The sequence below is a fragment of the Oryctolagus cuniculus genome, chromosome 6 (assembly GCF_051225735.1).
Source record: "Oryctolagus cuniculus isolate XC-2025 breed Fujian yellow rabbit chromosome 6, ASM5122573v1, whole genome shotgun sequence".
NCBI classification, from domain to species: Eukaryota; Metazoa; Chordata; class Mammalia; order Lagomorpha; family Leporidae; genus Oryctolagus; species Oryctolagus cuniculus.
In genome coordinates this window covers 80,599,748-80,622,670 of record NC_142872.1, presented here as the reverse complement: position 1 = coordinate 80,622,670, position 22,923 = coordinate 80,599,748, and the positions used below count along the sequence as shown (strand labels likewise).

Below are 22,923 nucleotides of genomic sequence, written 5' to 3'. Positions count from 1 at the left end.
TCAGTACTAGAATGGGATAATAAGTCGGCTGAGCTGAACAATTTTCTTCTAGATTAAGACAGTTATTGTCAAAGAAACACTCTAAAAGGAAGTAACCTCCCAATTTAGTATGATTTTGAATAAAACATGAAAGAATGTTTGGTCATTCTGATATTAAAAGTCGCCTGAAATGATCGATGATCTGTGAACCCACAACTCTGTGGGCAGGGATGTCTGCAGCCCAAGCTCCTACCCCTTGAGAGAGCGTCTCCTGCAGGAGAGTGCTTCTCTGCCTGGAAGACACTGGACTCCTTCCCTTAAACCCTGTGATTCCTAAGGGCAGGGGCCTTAGATCCTTGCACAGGTAAATATCTAGTGAATAAGTGAATGCTTACTCACCCATCCACCAAGAAGTGTTGTCTACTGCTCTCTACTGGTTGTCTGAAGAACAGCTCTGGTATGAATCTCTTTAGAGTATTGTTGACTTTAGTTCACCCAGAGCTGTGCCTCTAGCCAGGCACTGTGCAACCCCAGCACAGAAACTTGCTCCCTTCTTGTGATCATTGGAACTTGCCTCTTTGTTTCCAACGTTGCTTCATTTCTCAGCTCACTTTAGGGTCCATGGAGCTCTAGCCTTTTTGTTTTGTCTCCACCTTGTAGGTCCACATGTGTCAGTGGAGCAGAGAGGTGAGTCTGGCTTCCCAGACTCTGGTGACCCTCTGCCTATGGAGTGACTGAGAAGGGCAGTGGGCAGGGCATTGACATCATTAGCCCTCCATGCCAGATGCTGTCCTGAGGTTCCTCCTGAGGGAGCCCATGTTCAATGCTTCCCCATCCACTTCACATAGTACAAGCCAGTGGTATCATTCATTCTCTTTTGGTAAACCACCAAAATTTCTCAACCTGCTCTGAAAACAGTCTCGATTTATTATATAAACAATAAGGGCAGGAGCTGGCACTGTGACACAGCAAGGGAAGCCTCTGCTTGTGATGCCTGCACCCCACACTGGAGAGTCACTTGGAGTCCTGGCTGCCCTACTTTCAATCCAGTTTCCTGCTAATGCATCTGGGAAGGAGGTGGGGGATGGGCCAGGTGCTTGGGGGCCCTGCCACCCATGTAGGAGACCAAGAAGGAGTCCTTGGCTCCTGGCTTCAGTCTCAGCCATCTCTGGCTATTGTGGCCTTTTGTAGGAGTGAACCAATAGATAAAAGATTCTCTCTCTCTCTCTCTCTCTCTCTCTCTCTCTCTTTCTTATTTGAAAGGCAGAGTTACAGAGAGGCAGAGGGAGGGGGGATCTTCCACCTGCTGGTTCTCTCCCCAGATGGTCGCAATGGCTGGAGCTTCGTCGTTCCAAAGCCAGGAGTCAGGAGCTTCTGCCAGGTCTCACATGTGGGTGCAGGGGCCAAAGAATTTGTGCCATCTTCTACTGCTTTCCCAGGCCATAGCAGGGCACTGGATCGGAAGTGGAACAGTCAGGACTCAAACCAGCACCCATATGGAATGTTGGCATTGCAGGTGGTGGCTTTACCGGTTCACTACACCACAGTGTTGGCTCCTTTGTCTCTCTCCTCTGTCTTTCCCTCTCTGTTGCTCTGCCCTTCAAATAAATAAACATTTGAACAAATAAGGTCACACAAAAACATTTTTTCCAGCTTTTCCCCTAATGTTGCACACCACCATTCTCCTGCTTAGGGATATAGTTCATATTTCATTAGGAAATGAGCCATGGGACTTACCCTAGACAGATGTTTCCTATGAGAACCTGTGGGCAGGTGTGCGTATACACACACACACACCCTGCCATGTGCTAGGGGCAAACACCATTACACCCTAGTGAAAAACATGGGACCTGGCATTTTAAGTAGGGCCCTAACTGGAATATTCTTCTTCAAATATTAATTCTGCAATTTAGAGATAATTGGATAGAAGTTTCTCTGGAGCAATCAGTCTCCCAACTCTCTCCAGAGAGCAAACACTCTGGGCCATGATCTCTATGCCTTTTTTGCCTCTTCTCAGGAGACAAGCTGTGGACACATTTCAGGCTCTACCAACCTCAAATGACATACTCAAATAATCGAGAAGTACCAGGGGAAGGCTAGGTCATATACTTCTTAGGTATACCCACAGTCTTGTCACAGCGCATAAAGTATTTTTCATGAATGCAAATATTCATTTTTCTGGAACTCAACTAATCAGAAACAGAAATGTAATTGTTTGTATTTAAGGTACTTCCCAGGCTGGCGCTGCGGCTCACCAGGCTAATCCTCCACATGTGGTGCCGGCACACCGGGTTCTAGTCCCGGTCGGGGCGCCGCATTCTGTCCCGGTTGCCCCTCTTCCAGGCTAGCTCTCTGCTATGGCCCGGGAGTGCAGTGGAGGATGGCCCAAGTCCTTGGGCCCTGCACCCCATGGGATACCAGGAAAAGTACCTGGCTCCTGCCATTGGATCAGTGTGGTGCGCCGGCCGCAGCGCGCCGGCCGCAGTGGCCATTGGAGGGTGAACCAACGGCAAAGGAAAACCTTTCTCTCTGTCTCTCTCTCTCACTGTCTACTCTGCCTGTCAAAAAATAAAAAAAATAAATAAATAAAATAAAAAATAAAAAAGGTACTTCCCTAGTCTCTCGTTTTTTGTCATGAAGCTCAAATGTACCGAGGTAATATTGAACAACTTTGCAGGACTCTATGTGTAAGCCCCTCCCTGTGGGGAGCCTGCACCACTGTGCACATGCATACCTGCACAGCTATGTGCTGTGAGAGCTGCTGGGATGGATTGGTTGGGCACCTGGGGAGCTCTGCCGTGGAATCTTTCGTTTGGTTTAATTAATGGACTGTTTTAGTGCTTTCTCTCAGGTCTCCAAGAATTAAGCCTTCTCAGCACTCATTGTGGTGCGATCATGTTGCAACAAACGGCCCAAAGAAATCAGATCTGGGAAGCAGATGGTCAATGAGATTCAGCGTTAAACATGTGCTCACAGTTCAGTTCCAGTCTGCACTGAAAGGCTGTGGGCCAAGATTGTCTATGGTGGCGGTTTGGGGCTGAATCTTCATATACCTCTTGGTTGAAATATTTACTTTATTCTTGCAAAAGAAGCATTTCTGGCTTGTAGAGAGAAAAGGGGTTGGGGATGGGGAAGGGAGCAGAATTTCTTGCTATTTCATAGGTCAGCAGGGAGCCATCTGTAAGAAGCCCCTTGGATCAGAGAGCTGGTCATGCAGAGGCCTGTGGGCAGTGTAGACAGCACACAGAATAGAAGTGGCAGAGGCCGCATGTACAGAAGCCAGGACATAAGTAGGGCCTTGTAGGACCTTGTGATGACTTTGCTTTTTACTTATAATAAGTTAGGAAAACTTTAGAGAGCTATAAGCAAAGGAATGACATAATCTGTTTGATATTTTAAGCAGGTCACTCTGGCTGCAGGGTTGAGAATAGCCTGTACTAATCCCAAAGTGTTCTTTGTGATATCAAAGTTCTCCTGACAGCAGCTCGATGCTATGAGGGAAAGACAAGTCGGATGGGAGAGAGCACAGGAACTGTGTAGTGTGTGCCTGCCACGTGACAAATGCCTTATACACATGTCTTGTGTCCTCCCGTGGACACTCCACGAGATAACCATGGTTCTGATCTGCCTGGTGTAGCCCCACTAACATCTGCTGTCCAGGCATAATAATTCACAGAGGATTTTCGCTTTCAAAAAGCCCTGGTTGGGATGGTAGAGGGCAGGGTGATCACTCCAGTAATAGATACTACACACGCTATTCCTTACCACAGGTAAGACTCGGAAAACTTGTATCACCTGGCACCATTCACAAAGCCAGGGATGCAAACAAGTGCTTGAAGCCAGACTTTACTCATCTGAGCTACAGTTGACTTGTGGGTGAGGCTCTGTCTCACTCTGCATCTTCCCCTGAAATGTAGATGGGCAAAGTGATGAAGGCTAAAGTGTTGCAGAGTGCTTGGTTTGGGTTTATAAATGTCGCCCAAGGTCACATAGTCAATTAGCTAGAAAGTCACTCACTAAGGACTTTAAAAGGAGCCCTTTAAACATTAGCATCCACTTTTGTCTATATCTGTATAATAATGCAGAAGAATGTTCTTTTCTGTGTTTTGATGATCATATTTGTTTCATATCAACTAAAGAGTGGCATGAAAGGAAAAAAATTAAAATTCTGTCCATATTTATTTTATAAACTTGAAATATGTTTAATTATCATTCTATGAAAATATATTCTTTTGAGTTAGGATATTTTTAAAGGTGGTCTAGTTTTTAAAAGAAAAAAAGAAATATTTTTTTTTTTACTTATCTCAGCTGTTACTGAAAACTTGCTGTAGGTTGTCAGCAAATGTTTCAGAAAGATGCTTATTTTCTCACTGGAAGTCTGATCAATGCAAATATTTTGCAATTATCATGATACTCTCCTGCATTCCCTGTTATTTCTTGATTTGAAGAAAACCACCAAGCACGCCTCTTGTTGACTTGCTGAAGTCAAGCATGAAACATTTCTTCACCCACAGTTGTGGCCTCAAACTTCACCTCCCATTATCATCCATCCCTCCTGAAGGGTGTCTGAAGCCAGAACGTGGGAGGAGGCTGCATGAGCTGAAGAGAGCTGAGTCAGCTGTCTTATCATCCCTGGGCATCCCTGCCAGACCATTTACCAGAGATTCTTAAGGATGGCCAACCCTGGGTGGGTGATCAGCTCCTCAGTGCCTCTCTGTACCAGCATGGCAGACTGTGAATAAATCAAGGAAGATGAGGAACAAGCTCAACTTGGCAGTGCTAGCCCCTGGGAGGGGCTTGCTCTGATCCCACTGGCAAGCTAGCTCAGCCCCCAAAGAATGGTGATTTATAGGCTAATCATCTCAAAGACCCTTTTCTTTTGAAAACATTCCAGTAATCTTTTTAAAAGAAGAGGCAAAGCCACAAAATTAATTGGCTCAGAGTGTAAATGCCAACTGCATGGAAAAATCACTCTTTCTGTGCTACTAAATTAAAATATATATATAGACTCCTCAAGAGTGTCCATAAGGCTTTTCCAGCCTGGGAACTTTAAGACAAGTATTAAAAGCTTAACAAAAAGGAAAAAGTTCTCATCATCATTCCTGTATTCTTCCTCCAGCTAGCTTCAGGATGCTTTGACACATGGACAGACAATCCCCTAATACTGAAGGTCAAGCTCACTTTACTCCTCCTCTCAAACTCAAACCAGAGAAGCATCAATTTAATGGTTGAATCTGCTGTGGGCTTTCTTAGTATCATAGGAATGGTAACTGAACCTCCAGGTGGCATGGAGAATGACTTTCCAAAAGGTGGCACTCATCATGCCTAGGCGGCTCCTTGCTCACCAAAAAGGCTAGGTCCCTCATTAATTTCTGAACACTGAGGTGTCATAATTTTTCCATTTTCTTATTTTAATGATTTTTCTCTAAGTGAGCAAATATTCTCTCTGGGAAAGGGGTGGCTGGATTGATCTGTGAGAACCCCTCCCCCAAAAAACATGAGAAGACTGAATCAGATCAGCTGTAAGTTTCACTATTACATTGCACTATTTGGTTGGAGAAAATGTCTTAAGAAATGGTTGGTGTGCTTCAGCTAAGAAATTACCTCTTTAAATGGGAAATGCTAATGGATAAGTTTCATTAGCTGGTTGGAAGAAAGGATGAACAGAAAGATGTAGGGGAGACATGCTGAGCCTTTATTGCTGCTCCAGTAAATGAACCCAAAATCAATAGTTCATTTCAAGTACAATGCTGTTTCTTTGGTATCTGGATTTTTTTTTTTACAAAGCTCATACAATTGCCTTTTGTATTTTTTTCCATGTAATAAACTGTTCGTATATCAAGTCAGTGGCCATTGGAAGAATTATAAAATTGTTGTCTAATAGAGTTTAAATAAAGTTCATTGTTAAAACAGTGCAGCACTTAAAAACACTGCAAAATGAAAAAAAAAACTAATAAAATAAACCAGTGAGATTTCTTCTGTTTCTTATTAATACTGTGGATTTAAAAATTTTCTAAACACCATTGTTTAAAAGCAGCATAAATTCTTGACAGATGTTAGAAATTGGGTGAATAGAATAAGTAGATCCTAGGTTCTGCAGGGTGGAAACCAGGATTACAAATATCTTACTCTCCTTATGTTTTTTATACTTCTTATGGGCATCCCTATGGATACCACTCCTATGCTCACATGACTGCAGAACAAGCAGTAGGATCTGGAGCTGTATTTTATAAATGGGGTTTTATGAGGGCAAACTGTCAAAATACATGAGTATATCAATATAAATAATTAGCATTATTCCTCCTTTCATTAAGTTGGCCTTCTGCCACATCTGAGTTAATCAACAGGTATTTTTCATGGCACACAGCCTCTGGGCTCTGTGCCATGTGTCATTCTAACAGGAATTGGGAAGATAAAACATGAGGTCCCTGATGGGAGATAAGGCTGGTGGGGAGAAGACCAGACTCTCCATGTAAGTTTAGAAGAACTCAGCAAGAAACGGAAGAGCAGGGAAGGTGACTTCAGTTTGGGATGTGGTGGTTTCAAAGCATCTATGAGCTGCTAAGCAAGACTTCCAGGGGAAGCTAAAAAGAAGAAACTGATGAGGGGGCAGAAAGAGAGGAGTTACTGGACCACTGGTGATAACTACTGCCATGATAGCAAAATAGCTTCCAGAGAAGAGGTACCCTATCTGAATCACCTGTATTTCCTCTGGTTCTCAGTACTCCTGGCACATACTTGGCACCTTAATACCTGTTGGCACACATATGCATGTGAAATAGTTAAAGATTGGGTAGTAGAGATGATGAGAGGATAAGCCATCCAATAGGATACTGGATCCTTAAACCAAAAAGAGGGCAGTACTGAGGGGTGGCATTTGGCATAGTGGTTAAGATGTCACTTTGGATGCCTATATCCTATATCAAGGTGCCTGAGTTCAAGTCCCTAATCTGCTTCCAACCCAGCTTCCTTCTAACGGACACCCAGGGAGACAGCAGGTGATGGCTCAAGTAATTGTGTCCCTGCCACCAATGTGGGCGTCCTGGATGGAATTTCAGTCTCCCAGCTTCAAGCCTAGTTATAGCGAGCATTTGGAGATTGAACCAATGGGTGGGAGCACTATCTTGTGCACTCTCTCTCTCTCTCTCTTTCTCCCTTTCTCTCTCAATTTTTTTTTTTTAAAGAATAGGACCAACGATGAAAATGTGTACTCTCAGGTTAACAATAGACATTAGGGAGATGTTCAGAGGCCAGGGAAGGATCAAGCATTTAAATCCACATTCTCAAGGGAAGAAAATCAAGTTGAGACAGAGATAAAAATATATAAAATTGAATGAAACTGTCGAATAACAAGGCTGGTATCACATGTTGGGGGTCCGAGTTGGAGAGAGATTTAATGAGAATAGCTAGTACTTCCTGTGTGCCAGAAGTACTATGTGCCAGAAGCACTGCTAAGTCTGGAGGACATTATCCTAAACACTATAAATGTACTAAAAACAGTCTTGTGACATCGGCAGTATTTTTATCCCTGTTTTATAGATGAAACAGAGTTGGTTAAGGGAGGCTAACTATTGCATGGAGATTGACAGAACACATACTCTCTCACACACACACACACATGCACACATACACACATTGCTGTTTAATCTCTAACAAAGAGGCCATTAGTATCCAATGAGAGAGAATTTTTTTCACTGGGTGGGTGGAGGCAAAAACAAGGTGGACATCAGAGATGCAGAGGATGGATGGAGAGAAACTTTTGCTGAAACAGTGGAGATTAGAAGAAAGTCACATTCCCACTTTTATGTTTAACAGGGATCACATTTCAGTTAATTTTCAACACTTAAGAATAACTGTGTGATAATTACAGAATTAAACCAGTCATATTAAGTAGAACAGACAAAAAAAAAATACTATGAGGGATAATGTATTAAGTTGTCCATTAGCAGTCAGGGCTATGCTGATCAAGTCACCATTTCTCATAGTGTCCATTTCACTTCAGGAGGTTTCCTTTTTGGTGTTCAGTCAGTTGTCACCGATCAGGGAGAACATATGGTATTTGTCCCTTTGGGACTGGCTTACTTCACTCAGCATGATGTGTTCCAGATTCCTCCATTTTGTTGCAAATGACTGGATTTCATTGTTTCTTACTGCGGTATAGTACTCTAAAGAATACATATCCCATAATTTCTTTATCCAGTCTACCGTTGATGGGCATTTAGGTTGGTTCCAGGTCTTGGCTATTGTGAATTGTGCTGCAATAAACATTAGGGTGCAGACCGCTTTTTTGTTTATCAATTTAAACTCCTTTGGGTAAATTCCAAGGAGTGGGATGGCTGGGTCGAACGGTAGGGTTATCTTCAGGTTTCTGAGGAATCTCCAGACTGATTTCCATAGTGGCTTGACCAGTTTGCATTCCCACCAACAGTGGGTTAGTGTCCCTTTTTCCCCACATCCTCGCCAGCATCTGTTGTTGGTAGATTTCTGTATGTGAGCCATTCTAACTGGGGTGAGGCTGAGTAGTAATACAGCTTATTGGGAGATGAGTTGACTGCCTACACACACACCCTTGCACTCATTTTCACTTTTGAACAGACATGCAGGTATTATTCTTAAAGCCTAATGTTCCAAACCAGGGGTAGGAAATTACATATTATGGATCACCTCTGCTAGCTGCATGTTTTTCTACAGTCTGTGGGTTAAGAATGCTTATTCTCTTTCTTCATTGTTTAAAAAATAGAACAATACTATTTCTAACAAATGAAAATGATGTCCAATTCCAATCTCAGTGTCCACAAATTAACTTTTAGTGGCTCATCCCATGTCACCTTCTGGCAGACTGTCCAGAGCAGCTGGCTCATGGGCTGGCAGAGGTAAGCAAATTCAAGAGAAGTGAGTACTTTCAACTTCACAACTTACTGAGTATAAGGTGCCAAAGACTGGTCCTTCTCAAAAAAAAAGAACCCAGTCCCTGTTCTAAATCATCTCACTTTTTAATTTTGACTGCATTTCACAAAGGAACTGAAATTCTGTACCTGGCAAAGACTCTTTCCCAGCTCTCACAATGGGCATTTCTTTCCATGTATCTCCATCAGAGTCATTCTCGGCTATCCAGGAATCAACAATCAAACAAAACAGCTCACACGTGCCCATGTTTTCCAATCTGATCTCCTCCAGGTACCATCTGGGATCCTTCCCACCATTGTCATGTCCAATGCGTATTTTATAGATTTCACCAATATCTTTAAGATTTATCTGCAACAAAAAGGAAGAGAGAAATAAACTCCTTACATCTCCGATTTGATTTTTCACATCCAAATTCAAATTCTATTTTGAACTCAGCACCTACTTTTTTAAACCCCCTACTAATTTCCTATAGATCTAGTAACAGAACATCATGAAATGCTGCTTTGTCTGGTGAAGCACATGGTCACTGACCACAAACTGGTACATTAAATCTAGCTAATTTTCATAACATCTTTGTTTAGCAACTTATCATTTCTTTCTTTTAAAACAAATGTTTTATTGTGATTATTGATATGCATAATTCATTCTCTGGTGTTTATAATGCATTGGATTTTCCCATTAAAGGGAGATCCTAAGGAATGGGCACCATATGCACACCTAGATTTAAGTGAGAGTTAACAAGACAGAGCTTGAGGCAGACTGAATTTGTATAGGAAAGACAGATTTTTCAACAATTTTGGCAACATGATTCTATATCCTTTGCATCCTCACTGCACCCAAATATCTAATTAATTGGCACAATAAATATTATAACATATAAGTCATTATTAAAAATAAGCAATATTTTTCTTCTGAAAATTCACACATGGATCATACGAAAAAGAAACTGATCAATTACATATGAGTCTAGTTTTCCATTTCTGCCCTAACAAATTACCACAAACAGAAACTGAAAACACGATCCAGTTATGTCTCCTAATTCCATGAGGCCAGAGTCTGTGTAGCTGAGCTAAGCCCTCTGTTTAAGTCCTCACAAGCCCAGATAAAGGGTTGATGGGGTTGGGCCTTTCTCTGGAGGCTCTGGAGGAAGATTCAGCTTCCAAGCTTATTCATGGTGTTAAGGGGCTCAGAATCCAATTCCTTAAGACTATAGGTCCTTTTGGTTGTAGGACTGAGGTCATCGTTTTCTTCACACATGGCCCTCTTCATCTCTACGTTAACAAGGGCACATTAAATCCTTCTCATGCTTCAAATCTCTGGCTTTCACTCTGCTAACAGCAGGAGGCAAGTGTTTAGATGAGGCACACCTTGATAAACTAGGCTAATCCCCTCCAGTTCCATTAATGAGTAATCTTCATTACATCTGCAAAATTCTTTTGCTGTGGGACATAACATTCATAAGGGTTACAGTAGAGCCAACGATCATTGGGAAAAAATTCTGGCAGCCAAATAATAATAGCCAAATAATAATATTAGAAACAGTAGCAGAATTTATGTTATAAACAGTAGCAGAATTTGTATCGTGGTTAAGACACTGCTTGGGACACCTAAATCCCATATCAGAGTGCATGGATTTGAGTTCTGGCTCTGCTCTCAATTCCAGCATCTTACTAATGTGCACCCTGGAAAGCATCAGGTGATGGCTTAAGTACTTTGGTCTCTGTCACCCATGTCAGATATCTAGAATGAGTTCCCAGCTCCTGGCTATAGCCTTACCCAGCCCCAGCCATTGAAAGCATTTGGGAATGAATCAGTGGATAGATTTTCTCTCTCTTTCTCTCTACTTTTTCTTTTTTTTTTTCTTTTTCTGTTTTTAGAGAGAGACACACAGAGAGAGAAATCTTCCAGAGGTCTTCCGTTTGCTGGTTCACTCCCCAAATGGCCACAACAACAAGGGTGGGGCCAGGATAAATCCAGGAACAAGGAGCTTCCTCCCATGTAGGTGTCTCTGCCTTTTAAAGAGTAAGTAAATTGAAAACAATTAAAATTTAAAATCAAAAACAATTTTCTCTGCATCATGGTATTTTGTCTCCTTACTATTACCACCACAATCATCACCCACATTTTTTCTCCCTTGTATATTGCTATGAACATTCATATTACCATAAGAAATGACTTTAGGGTTAATGAAGATCTACTCACCATTTTCTACTAAAACACATTTATTAGAAATATAATCTTGCATTTCTGTGTTTGTGGTGAAAGCTCTGAATGAATTCTTTCATGTAATCAAAATATCTGTTAGGCTACATAGGAACAGAATCCAACAGATTGAAGCTAAATACTTAGGCCCTTCCCATTATTTTGAGAACAATATGGTTATAGAAACTCTATCACAAGGAAATCTTAATAGTATAGGCAAATGAACTCCTAAAATCATCCCCAATGCTGAAGCAGCAGAAAATATTGAAAGCATTAGCCACCTTCCAACATTACCCTAAGACACAATAGCACAATGGCTAAAAACCTCAGTTTTTGAAATCCAGCTGATCTGGGTTTGAAAGTTCTTCTGTACTTGCGGGATGTGCACACTCCAGCAAGTTTCTCAACCTCGCTATGCCTCCGTGCCCCCATCTGAACACTGAGATAGTCTAAATCTTAAAAAGTACTATAGCCCTCAGTAGATAATATTAGATGTGTTAGCTTCTTGAATTACTAAAATGAAATACCTAAAGCCACTAATGTTATGAACAGAAAAAGTTTATTTAGCTCTCAGCTTTGGAAATTCATATCCAAGATTGGGCTTCCCTATTGATTGGGTGCCTGGTGAGGCAGAGGCAGGCAGATGGCAATGGCGGAGCTTGCTTGCGCAAGGAATCACCTGATGAGCCAGGAAGCGGAGAAAGGCTGGGCCCAACTCATGCTTTTGCACCTGCCTTCTCTTCTGAGGACACGCCCCAGTGACTTAGAGACATCCCACACGCCCCGCTTCCTCAAGGCTCTACCAACCTGCCACCAGCCCCACCTTGGGAACCAAGCCTTTAACATACGTGCCCTTGAAAGCCATTCAACAGCAAAGCTAACCTACAAACTGTATAAGAAGCTATTATTTATCAACCAGAGTTTTTTGCTAATAAAAAGAAACATATCTAAATCTACTTAATCTAGAGGTAGGACAGGAGAGAGGCCCAATACTCACAGAAGGAAACTGAAGTTAGTTTTTGACCATCATAAGTTAAATTGATATTGATAATCCTATGTATAACTTCTGATAAATGTAAGTGTTTATAAATAATAGCTGAATGGTATCATGGTAAAGAAAGTAAACTACTCATATACCCTGCATGCCTGGGTTAGTCAATTAAAACCACAAACAAAGTAACCAAGCCATATACTAATTAATGTTATGGATTACTCCCAAATTACTTCTAGCATGTTTAATAACTGGAAAGGTTAATTCTGGTTTAATGTAGTCAACCTTGGTCACCACAGTTTCAATTTATAAAAATGTAATATGCCAAGAAATTGTTCTTCCACATAACTGACTTTAGCTTTTCTAACACCCTACATTTGAAAATACAAAGTATAGTGATTCTAAAATATGGGAAGGCTTTCATCACAAAGATGAGCCTCATCCTGGCTCAGCTGTCCTTAAAAAATAATATGCTTTAAATAGTATATGGTTACAAACAAAAATAAAATTGTTTCAACGTGAAGACCAAAGGCACATGGATTGTGATTCACAAGGTCGGGAAGAAAGAGGCAGAGAAATCTGGAAATACAGTCCATTTCCATTGTTTAAATATCAGATATTGAAAACTGTAGTGTACCAATAAACTTCCATTACAGAACATGTAGATTCTAAAAATGTTGTCTGAGGATGTCTGATCTGAGTAGTTGAAATTATTAACAGAAAAAGCTTAGATCTACCCAGAATTTAAGGCAGAAAGTAACTTGTGTATCTGTAACATTTTTGGATGCATCTGCTTATTACACACACTACTCCAAGAACATTTTCAATGTATAGTGACTAGTTTAAAGCATTTAAACATTCCACATGTTCTTACATACAAACCCTGCTCTAAGAACACATATAAACATGGGTAAAACAGATCTCACAGTCTGAAGACAGAGACGTGAACAACAAATTCAGTATGTACAGAGAGAGAAACAAACAAGAGATCAAGAAAAACGTAGTGAGATGTCCCAGTGCAAGTAGCAGTGATCTAAGGTGTCTGCACTTTGAGGAGTATGCATGTGCCCATGCAGCAGGGGACACAGGAAATTATATGAACATAAGAAAGTGCTTTCTGGTGCTGAGTTAGTTGTTCTTGAACTTTTCAAATTCTAAGTTTTATTTTTTCTCTTTGAACAGAATCTAGTGTGTGTTCAGGTATGAACAGAGACTTAGCAACTATGGGTGTGGGAGTTCCTAGCCTAACACTTAATGGAGCAGATTTAGGGACAGAGGCTGCTGTCTGAAAACCCAGGCACTGAGCCCCTCTGGCAATAGATGTTGCCTAAACTTCAGTTTCCTGATTTATATAAGCAGTTAATGGAGAACCACTCTGCTGGGAGGTTGAAAGGATGAAGAATATTATACTCATTTGAAAAACTGGACAAATCAACACATACTAGGTATTTCATTAATAGTAATGATTGAAGTAAAGTAATTTGTATTATTACTAATGAAGATCAGAAGGAAGCAACCAATGAATATAATGGGGTGGGGGTGGTTAGTAGGGGATGGGGATTTGATTCGTGTTTGAATGCCTTTGACCCTGCAACACTGAGCTGGGTGTTGGGATGGGATCTGGAGGTGAGATAAGGGAGACCCATCCCAGCCATCCACTGTGCCCTTGCTGCCCAGCATCTTGGCCAGGGCTTTCTGCAGCATCTGTCTATGGTGCTAGGGTTCCTGTGGATGGTGCAGCCCTAACTGGACTGGAGTCCTGTTCTGGGAGGCAGGAAGAACACCAAGCTTTACATAGGAAAATCTGGCTGCAAGTCCAAGTCTTCTCATCTCAGTTTCCCTAAGTCTCAAGTCTCTGTTTGCAAAAACAAGGACCAACCAAAAAAGACAATTTTGTGAAACTACACGGCAATGCACAGACTGGCTGCAGGTCTCAGGATAGGGAGGAAGGGCAGATGCTCCAGAATTGGAAGGACTCAGCCTTGGCTGCTTGTATTGAGACCAACATACCCCTTTCCTCAGAGTTTACTTGATTGAAACAATGAGAAAATCAGATAGTAATTTGAGGGCTACTCAAAAAAAAAAAAAAAAGAAATCAAATATTATCACAGAAAAAGACATTTTCATTTGTTAATGAAAATGGAAATATTAATGTGAAAAATAATAGAAAAGATTTTCAAAGTTGAAAAATGCACTTCAACAAAATGCACTCCCTTTTCCAATTCTACAGTGTAATGTATATATCACATTTTCTTTTTCCCTTTTCTTTTCTTTTCTTTTCTTTTCTTTCTTTTTTCCTTTTTTTTTTTTTTCTTGACAGGCAGAGTGGACAGTGAGAGAGAGAGACAGAGAGAAAGGTCTTCCTTTGCCGTTGGTTCACCCTCCAATGGCCGACGCAGCCGGCGTACCGCGCTGATCTGATGGCAGGAGCCAGGTGCTTCTCCTGGTCTCCCATGGGGTGCAGGGTCCAAGGACTTGGGCCATCCTCCACTGCACTCCCTGGCCACATCAGAGAGCTGGCCTGGAAGAGGGGCAAGCGGGACAGAATCCGGCGCCCTGACCAGGACTAGAACCTGGTGTGCCGGTGCCACAGGTGGAGGATTAGCCTATTGAGCCATGGCGCCAGACTATATATCACATTTTCAAAAATAGAGGCTTTTAAAAACATACATTTACTTATTTAAGGATGGGGAGAGATTGAGAGAGATCTTCCACCCGTTTGTTCACTTCCCAAATGGTTGCAATTGCCAAGACTAGATAAGCCAGAAGCCAGGAACTGCATCTGGGCTCCCACAGGGATAGCTCCATTGCTTTCCCAGGGGCATTATCAGGGAGCTGAATCAGAAGCAGAGCAACTGGGACTCCAATCAGGGATCCAATATGGGATACTCACATTACAAGCACTGGCTTAAGCTACTGGCTACAACACAAAACCTGAGGTCTTTTTTAACCCCAAATTCCCATAGCACACCAGAAGATGGGCACACTCAGAATGAAGGAATAACCTTTATTTCTAAGGTAGACAACATGATCTGTGAACATTCAAACAGTGTAGGAGAAAAATATTCCCTCTTAGGTCTGTAATTTTAGATGTAACTCTCAAATCAGACACTTTTGCATTTTTAATGACTGCCTGTTTAGATTTCTGTAATTCAGATACACTAATTTCATAGGAAATTTCAGCATTTCAACGTTTTTTAATAAGTAGTATATGCACGCTGACATCTGGGGGTTCACAGGAAAATGGAATTAAAAGATAAGTTTATTCTGGTGTAAAAATGAAATTGTATATAAGAGAGTCTTCAAAAAGTTTATGGAAAATGCGTATTATAAAAACTGCTTAGGGGCTGGTGCTGTAGGCTAAACCTACGCCTGCAGCACTGGCATTCCATATGGATGCCAGTTTGTATCCTGGCTGCTCCTCTTCCAATCCAGTTCTCTGCTTATGGCCTGGGAAAGCAGTAGATGATGGCCCAAGTGCTTGTGCCTTTGCACCCATGTGGGAGACCTGGAATAATTCCTGGCTCCTGGCTTCTGATCTGCTCAGCTCTAGCAGTTGTGGCCATTTGGGGAGTGAACCAGCAGATGGAAGACCATTCTCTCTGTCTTTCCCTCTCTCTGTCTGTAACTCTGACTCTCAAATAAATAAATAAATAAAAACTTTAAAAACAAGCGTTTTTAGATTTCAAAAATTTTTGTATCAAAATAAACTTATCTTTTAATTCCATGTTTTCTTGAACTTTTATTTTTAATTTTGTTTCATCTTTTTTAAAAAGCATTTCAGATTTCTTATTTATTTTTTAAAAGATTTATTTATTTATTTATTTATTTGAAAGGCAGAGTTACAGAGAGAGAAGGAGAGACAGAGAGAGAAGTCTTCAATCAGCTAGTTCACACCTCAAATTGCTGCAATGACCAGGACTCAACCAGGCCAAAGCCAGGAACCAGGAACTTCTTCCCAGTTTCCCACGTGGGTACAGGGGCCCAAGCACTTGGGCCATCCTCCACTGCACTCCCTGGCCACAGCAGAGAGCTGGCCTGCAAGAGGGGCAACTGGGACAGAATCCGGTGACCCGATCAGGACTAGAACCCGGTGTGCCAGCGCCACAGAAGGAGGATTAGCCTATTGAGCCACGGTGCTGGCCTATATTAATAAAATTAATAAAATAAAATTAAAAGTCTTCATTTTGAGGCTAAACTCTATGTAGGCTGAAACCACTGTGGGAAACTGGTTGAAGGGTACATCAGACCCCTTTGTAGTAGTCTTACAACTTCCTGGGAGTATATAGTCATTTTAAAATAGACATTACAGGAAGTACTCATTTGTATTTTATTATGATTGGCTGAGCCATCTAGAAGGCCTCTCCTAGGAGGAGGAAATGCATCTGTAGAGTTGAGCCTCTGCGGGTCAACTCTGGAGCCCATAGTGAACCCCCTCTGCATTTGGCCACTGCAGATATCCAAGGGCTGAGCCAATGCTTCCCTGTCTTTGTATAGTCCCTACTTATTCCTGGGCTCCTTGGATTACTCACAATTCTATTTCACCCTTCCCTCCTACACAGAGAGAAAAAAGTATATTTTTGTGCTTACAAACAAATACATAATTAAAATAAAAGGTAAAACACTCATATATCTAAGATATCCATAAAATACATGTACAGTTTGAATTATAAAACATTTGCATCTAGAAAAGATATAAATAATTTGCAAAATGCAAGAGATGGAATTTAATCATCATTTACTCTAAATGTTTTCAAGATTTTTTTAACCTATTTCTTGTATATTTCAAGTAATAAAAACTATGCCATACCAAATGACATCAGTATCATTATCCAAAATCATGGTGAATGCAATGAACACTAAGATTCCTAAAATCAAATAGGCTTCTCTCTGAGTAAATTTTCTCTTACAGATTGTTTACATCTTTTATAGGAATGAATTTATTAAAATTTCAGATGGCATAGGCTTCACAGGAATTCCATTTATTAACACTACTTTATTTATTAAAACCAATGAATAATTAAATGTATCCTATTATGTACACCCTTCTTTGTATTACAACTACATTTTGTACATTTTATATTTATACAATTACTGATTCATGGCTTTTCACAGACTCAACTTGTTTCAATTAACTATTATGATTATTATCACTATTATGGTGATGGTACTTACAGTATAGCCAATGAAAGCCCTTCTAAGTTTGCTCTTCTGTCCTTTAGCACTGCCCTTGACATTTTTAAGCTCTCATGGATTCCAGACAACAAAAGGATATTCCAGACCAATTTTGTTTTTTCCTGCTCAAAAGCATAGAATCAATTTCCCTTCCAGGGACTCCGGCTCTTTATAGCTGTATGCATGATTAGCAGTGAAGTCAGGGCACTATGAGACACATGAGAGTTGGTGGGCAGTGGACTTGCAGCTGCCATTGGAACAATTAATGGTGAAAGATTAGAAAATATAGATCTGTTTGATGCCATGAGTTTATGCTAATGTTTCCAGTGTCACGGATTAATTTGCTCTCCCTGCTTTCTCTGGAGTATGTGATTTCATCCACCACTCAGGCTGCCTGCCCTGGTAGTTTCATCCTCACAGCAAACATCAGAAGTAAATATTTGTACCCCCTTTCCACACACCAGAGTGCTGAGGTTTAGAAACTGCTGAATTGGTCTCCATTACACAGGAAGGTGGAAGACAGGCTCCAAACCATAATGACCAGAATTTATTTTAGACAACATAAACTCATTGAAATTGGTGTAATGTGCTCATGCAGATTTGCATGCCACGGCAGCACCTATATTTTAGGACAGACCCATGGGATTATCCTTACTCTTTCAAAGACCTACCATCATATATCTGGATGGGTAGGTCTCTTTCCATGGATTTTGTGTGGGACTTAATAAGCCTTTTCATTTATACAAGGTTATTTCAGAACATTTGTGAAAAACAGAATTAAAGATAAGTTTGTTTTTGTGCAAAAAAGTTTGAAATGCATGCACAGATTTTCATCAAAAGCATTCTTTATGAACTGTTTGAAGATCCACCTGGTATATAAGGATTTTCTTAAACCAGAATAAACTTATCTTTAAATTCCATTTCCCACAAGCTTTTTGAAGTACCCTCATATATGTTGGTCTTTCTATAACTTCAGACAGTTGGTTCCACCATATTTTTAACTATTATTATTATATATTCCCTGCTTCTTCTTCCAAAACACCTTGGTTTGCTCTCTGTTCTTGATTCTCTACACCTGCCTTCTTGTCTCTATTTTTCTCTCTATTTTTCATTCTGGGAGTTCATTCCTGGCACATCCTACAGGGCTGATTCCATCTTCAGCACTGCTGTTCTGTACATGTCTGGTTTAAATATGAATTTTCGTTCTGCTCTGTTTTGTTGCTAAGCCATTTCCAGTTTTATCTCTTATCTTGCTGTTTCATCTCACTATATTCTCTCCTTATGGATGTGCCTATGGATTCCTGCAGACTGTGTCTTCTTTTACTCTCTGAGGACACCCAAAGCCTCTCTGAGTATGTTCTGGGTCCTGTGGTGCATCTCACCTCACTGTCCTCCCCTGCGGCTCAGGCCCCACTTTCTCCATAGCATCCTGGGGCAGTGAGTTTGTGCAGTTCTCCTCTATGCCCCTCTTGAGCACTTCATTCTCCAAAATGCACTCCATCACTTGGATCTCCTCCCATTTTTTCCCTTTGTTTTGTGGGATTTGCAGTATCTGCTTGTTCTGAGATTCTGGCAGTAAGGTCCTCCTCCTCAAATAAGAAAATAGAGCAAAGATAATTTATCTGCCATAGCAGTCCCAAGGAGCAAAACTAGGAGAACAAAGATCCTGAGACCAGAGTTCAGAAAACCAACAGACAGATGCTCTAGCCTACTTCTTGCCTTTCCCAAAGCAGTCACTTTCTTCTCCGGTAAAGCCACACCTGACATACTGACTCGGCCCCACTTAGAAGTCCTTTTCCATCAGGAGGTCTGTTGTTAGTCTTGCTTTTTTTTTTTAATGTTAGGGTTTTTCACTGTAATTGAATCTCCTTGTGTCTGATATGAGATACATGCATTTTGGATAAAAATGCTCAGCCTAAATAAATCTGATGGGTTTTTACAAAATAGCATCTCTTGGGATTGATGGAAGGGAGAAGACAGAAAATCTCTTGTGAGAACAGGCTATCGTTAGCATAAGGCTTATTTCAGCTACAGTGTGCATTTTTGCAAAGACACTATTTATTGAATCCATTTCACAGTTGAGGAAATTGAGCTAAAGTAGCTAGGTCCAGAGTGCATAGGAAGCATGCAAATGAAAGGTGCTGGCTTTCAGTGAACATTTAGTTCAAAACTGTCAGTCAAATTCATTTTAGCCAAAGCACTTAGGATGACCTTGGCATAAAAAAATGACTTAAGCAGTTGTTAACATATGGCATCTTTGCAATGTTAAAAATGGTTGAAGATGTTTTGACTTTTTGTTTGTTGTAGCTTTTTTTTTTCTTATCTTATAGAAAATCTCTGGTTGTGCATGTTGAGCTTGGTCAAGCTTCATGGAAATAGAAATAGCCTTCTTTTATGAAAATAAAATGAAATAGACCACATTTTAGTTATGACTTTCTCTGCCAGTGGAATTTTGTAACACCGTAACACAAACCTAATGAATTAAAATGAAGAGTGCATATTATTTTTACAGAAAATATGTTTTGTTGTATGCGTATCATGTATGTGTGAACATCAGTAGATTTAACAGATGGGATAATGAGACAGTCTAGAGTAGCTTAACAAAATAAAATTCCCTATGTAAGTGAAGAGATTATTTAGAAAATTGTGATATTCTCTTTGAATTAGCCATAACTTTATTTTACACATGTGATTTGTCTGTTTGACTCTGCCATTACTCTGACCTTGCCCTGTTCAGTCTCATTCCCCACAACTCCCTGCCCTCTAGACTGTGTCATCACCAAAGGCAATGGTCTTTATTGTTATTAATATAAAGAGAGCTGATTTCATGTATGTCATAGACACAATTCTGAAAATGTTACTTTTCTCCATTTCTCCTTCCTCTCTTTCTTCTTTTCTTTTAATTTTTGTGATAACATACTTTCAATTTACTTTATAATCACAGGCTGAACTATTAGACAGACAGATAGATGAAATCTTCCACCTAGTGGTTCAATCCTCAAATACCCACAACAACCTGAAGCTAGGAGCCTTCTCAATCCTGTCTCCCATTAGGGTGGCAGGACCTAACCACTTGATCTATCACTTGCTGCTTCCCACAGTGTGCATTACCAGGAAGTCAGAATTGGGAATAAAGCCAGGGCTCAAACTCAAGCACCCCAATATGGGATACAGGCGTCCCAAGCAGTGTTCAACCAGATGCACCAAGTTCCACCCCAGCAATAAACTTTCCCAACAGTCCCTTCCATCCTACCACACTGCTACCCAAAAGCATGTGCCCAAAGGTCTTCTTCACCTTCCCAAGCTCTAGGCAAAGTTCAAGCTTGATTCCACCTCCTCCAAAAACATTCCGAAGACACCAACCCTGCATGGATCACGTTTGTCTTTCACTGCCCTCCCCCCCATCTTTATTCATTCAGTCATCCAAAAACATGTTGAGAGCCTATTATGTGTCAGACACTGTTCTAGACTCTGGGAAGAGATAGCAATGAATAAAATAGATAGGTTGCACACTCTTGTAGCACATGGCTTGCAATGGGGTGGGAGAAACAATCAATACAACTGAGCAAAAAGCAATGATGTGTTCAATCCTCTACAGAGACTGAATTAGTCGTCATTCTAGATAGCATGCCAGAGAAGGTCTCTTCAGGAAGATGATATTCAGGATGAGATATGAATAATAGAAACAGACTCAGCCAGGAGATATTAGGAAAGAACACACTGCAAGCAAGGGGACCTGCTGCCACTATCTTTAAGGCCCTACAGTGGGGATGAGTTTAGAGTGCTCAAGCTAGGAGCTAACAGAAATTCTTCAGGCTCCTGTGAATCAAGAGAAGCACAGAATGGGTGGAGAACAAAGAGGTAGACGATACTGCCAAGCAGGGATCGAAAGCCACACAGGAATTTTAAGCATGAGATAACATCATCTGATTTGTGATTTTAAAATATTTCTGAGATGTTCTGCAAAAGAAGAAATGAAAGGAAGCAGGCATGAAAGCAAGGGGACTAGCCCAGAGACCAGTGTGTTAAACCAGGCAAGAGAAGATCGAGGCTCTGACTTGGGTGTTGGAAAAGGAAACTGAGGGAAGGAAGAAGATTCAGAATCGATTGTGTCCATTCTATGCCCCATATTTTATCTAATTGCATCCTTGAACTGAAATTCCACCTTATTTGCCTCTTTATGTTTCCAGATGACAGATCATCCCTTGATCTGTCCAGATCATCCCTTGATAGTCCAGAAAGAGTTCAATAATTCCATGTTTTTTCTTTTGTTCACATTATCCATTGAACATAAGCAGGGGAACTACTCCTTCAGCCCTTCCTGCTTTGCTTTCAATGCCTATTAGCATTTTCCTCATCTCTGGTTATATAAGGTTTTAACCTTATTAAGACCTTTTTTTGAAAGCTCATGAAATTCACTTTTATGTGTTTTTAATTTGCCCTTTATACATTTTAGACACAGCTTTCAAGATTCTAGCTCATCAAGGAAATATTTACGTAGTCAAAGTGACTTTATTAAATTATTCCCCCTTTCTATCATTGTGAATATTTCTAAATGGAGAATAAAGGTTTCATTTTTAAGCATCTGCCTTTCGTGTAAGACAGTCCCCCAAGGTTTCATATTTACACCTGTGAAAGGAAAGAATTAGGACTCAGCAGACATCACAAAACTAAGAGACAGCAGCTCTGTAACTACTACAGTGTTATGGCCAAATTGGGATAAATCAGTGTGCTACAGGTTCAGGTTCATGTTGCATTAAAATTTCTTTAGTAATAATACCACTGGGATCAAAGGCAAAATGTTCATGTCTAAACATAAGTTAATCACCAATACAATATTTAGATAAAATTAAGCCAAATATGAACTCTCTTTCTGAAAAATATTAACATTTGCAAATGGAACCTTCAAATAGACATCTATTTTTTAATCTAAAATATGAGATTGCCATTCTTCATTCTATGTATGTGTGTGTATGTATGTCTATTTCTCTCATACACACAGATTCTTGTTTTTATAAAAATCTTCCAAGAATAAAAGGACTGAAAAGGATCTTATTATGCTATCCAATCCATTTGTCTGCCATTAAGAGGTCTAAAAATGGGTCTTCCCAGATCATGAAGAAAATTCCAGACTCCCATAGCAATCTCCTTCAATATTCATGTCTTATGTGAGGAATATGGTTACATTGTCTGAAGTATAACAAATTCATATCGGTCCTATTCACAGGCCAGAATATTTCAAGTGTCCTTTTTCTTGAGTTTGTACAAATATAAAGTATTGGATAATAGGTAATTTCTGTATTTCATTAAGTAAAACTAGAAGAATAGAGTTTTAATTTACATATTTTATGAGCTTTATTGAGGTATAATTGATATACACAAGCCACACATATTGAAAATACACAATCTAGTCTGTTTAGACATGTGCATTCAACGCTGAAACTGCTACCACAGTCATGGTAATAAACACATCCATCACCTCCAATAGTTTCTTCATGCCCCTTTGAAGAAGGGAATTTTAAAGCCTGATTTTAACTTGAAAAATAGTTTTTCTAAGACTGAGTCATTCAACAAGCATCTCATGAAAGTATTTTAAAAATGGTTTTTCTATAAACTGCTTCACTTATAAAAGAACAACTCAGTCACAGAAGATAGAATTCTATGACTGT

The 22,923-nt window shown here is 40.3% G+C and overlaps 1 protein-coding gene across 5 annotated transcripts in view; it reads right to left on the bottom strand.

Annotated features, from left to right (window-relative positions):
- RP1 (RP1 axonemal microtubule associated) overlaps nucleotides 1-22,923 on the bottom strand; it is a 376,321-nt gene that overhangs the window by 26,223 nt on the left and 327,175 nt on the right. For all 5 annotated transcript variants that reach the window (XR_016235656.1, XM_089335241.1, XM_089335243.1 and 2 more), the window contains exon 26: nucleotides 9,015-9,234. Coding sequence is in view for 4 of the 5 variants with exons in the window: in XM_089335241.1 (XP_089191367.1) it covers nucleotides 9,015-9,234 (220 nt within the window). In the remaining variant the exon portion in view is untranslated. The remainder of the gene's footprint in view (nucleotides 1-9,014; nucleotides 9,235-22,923) is intronic.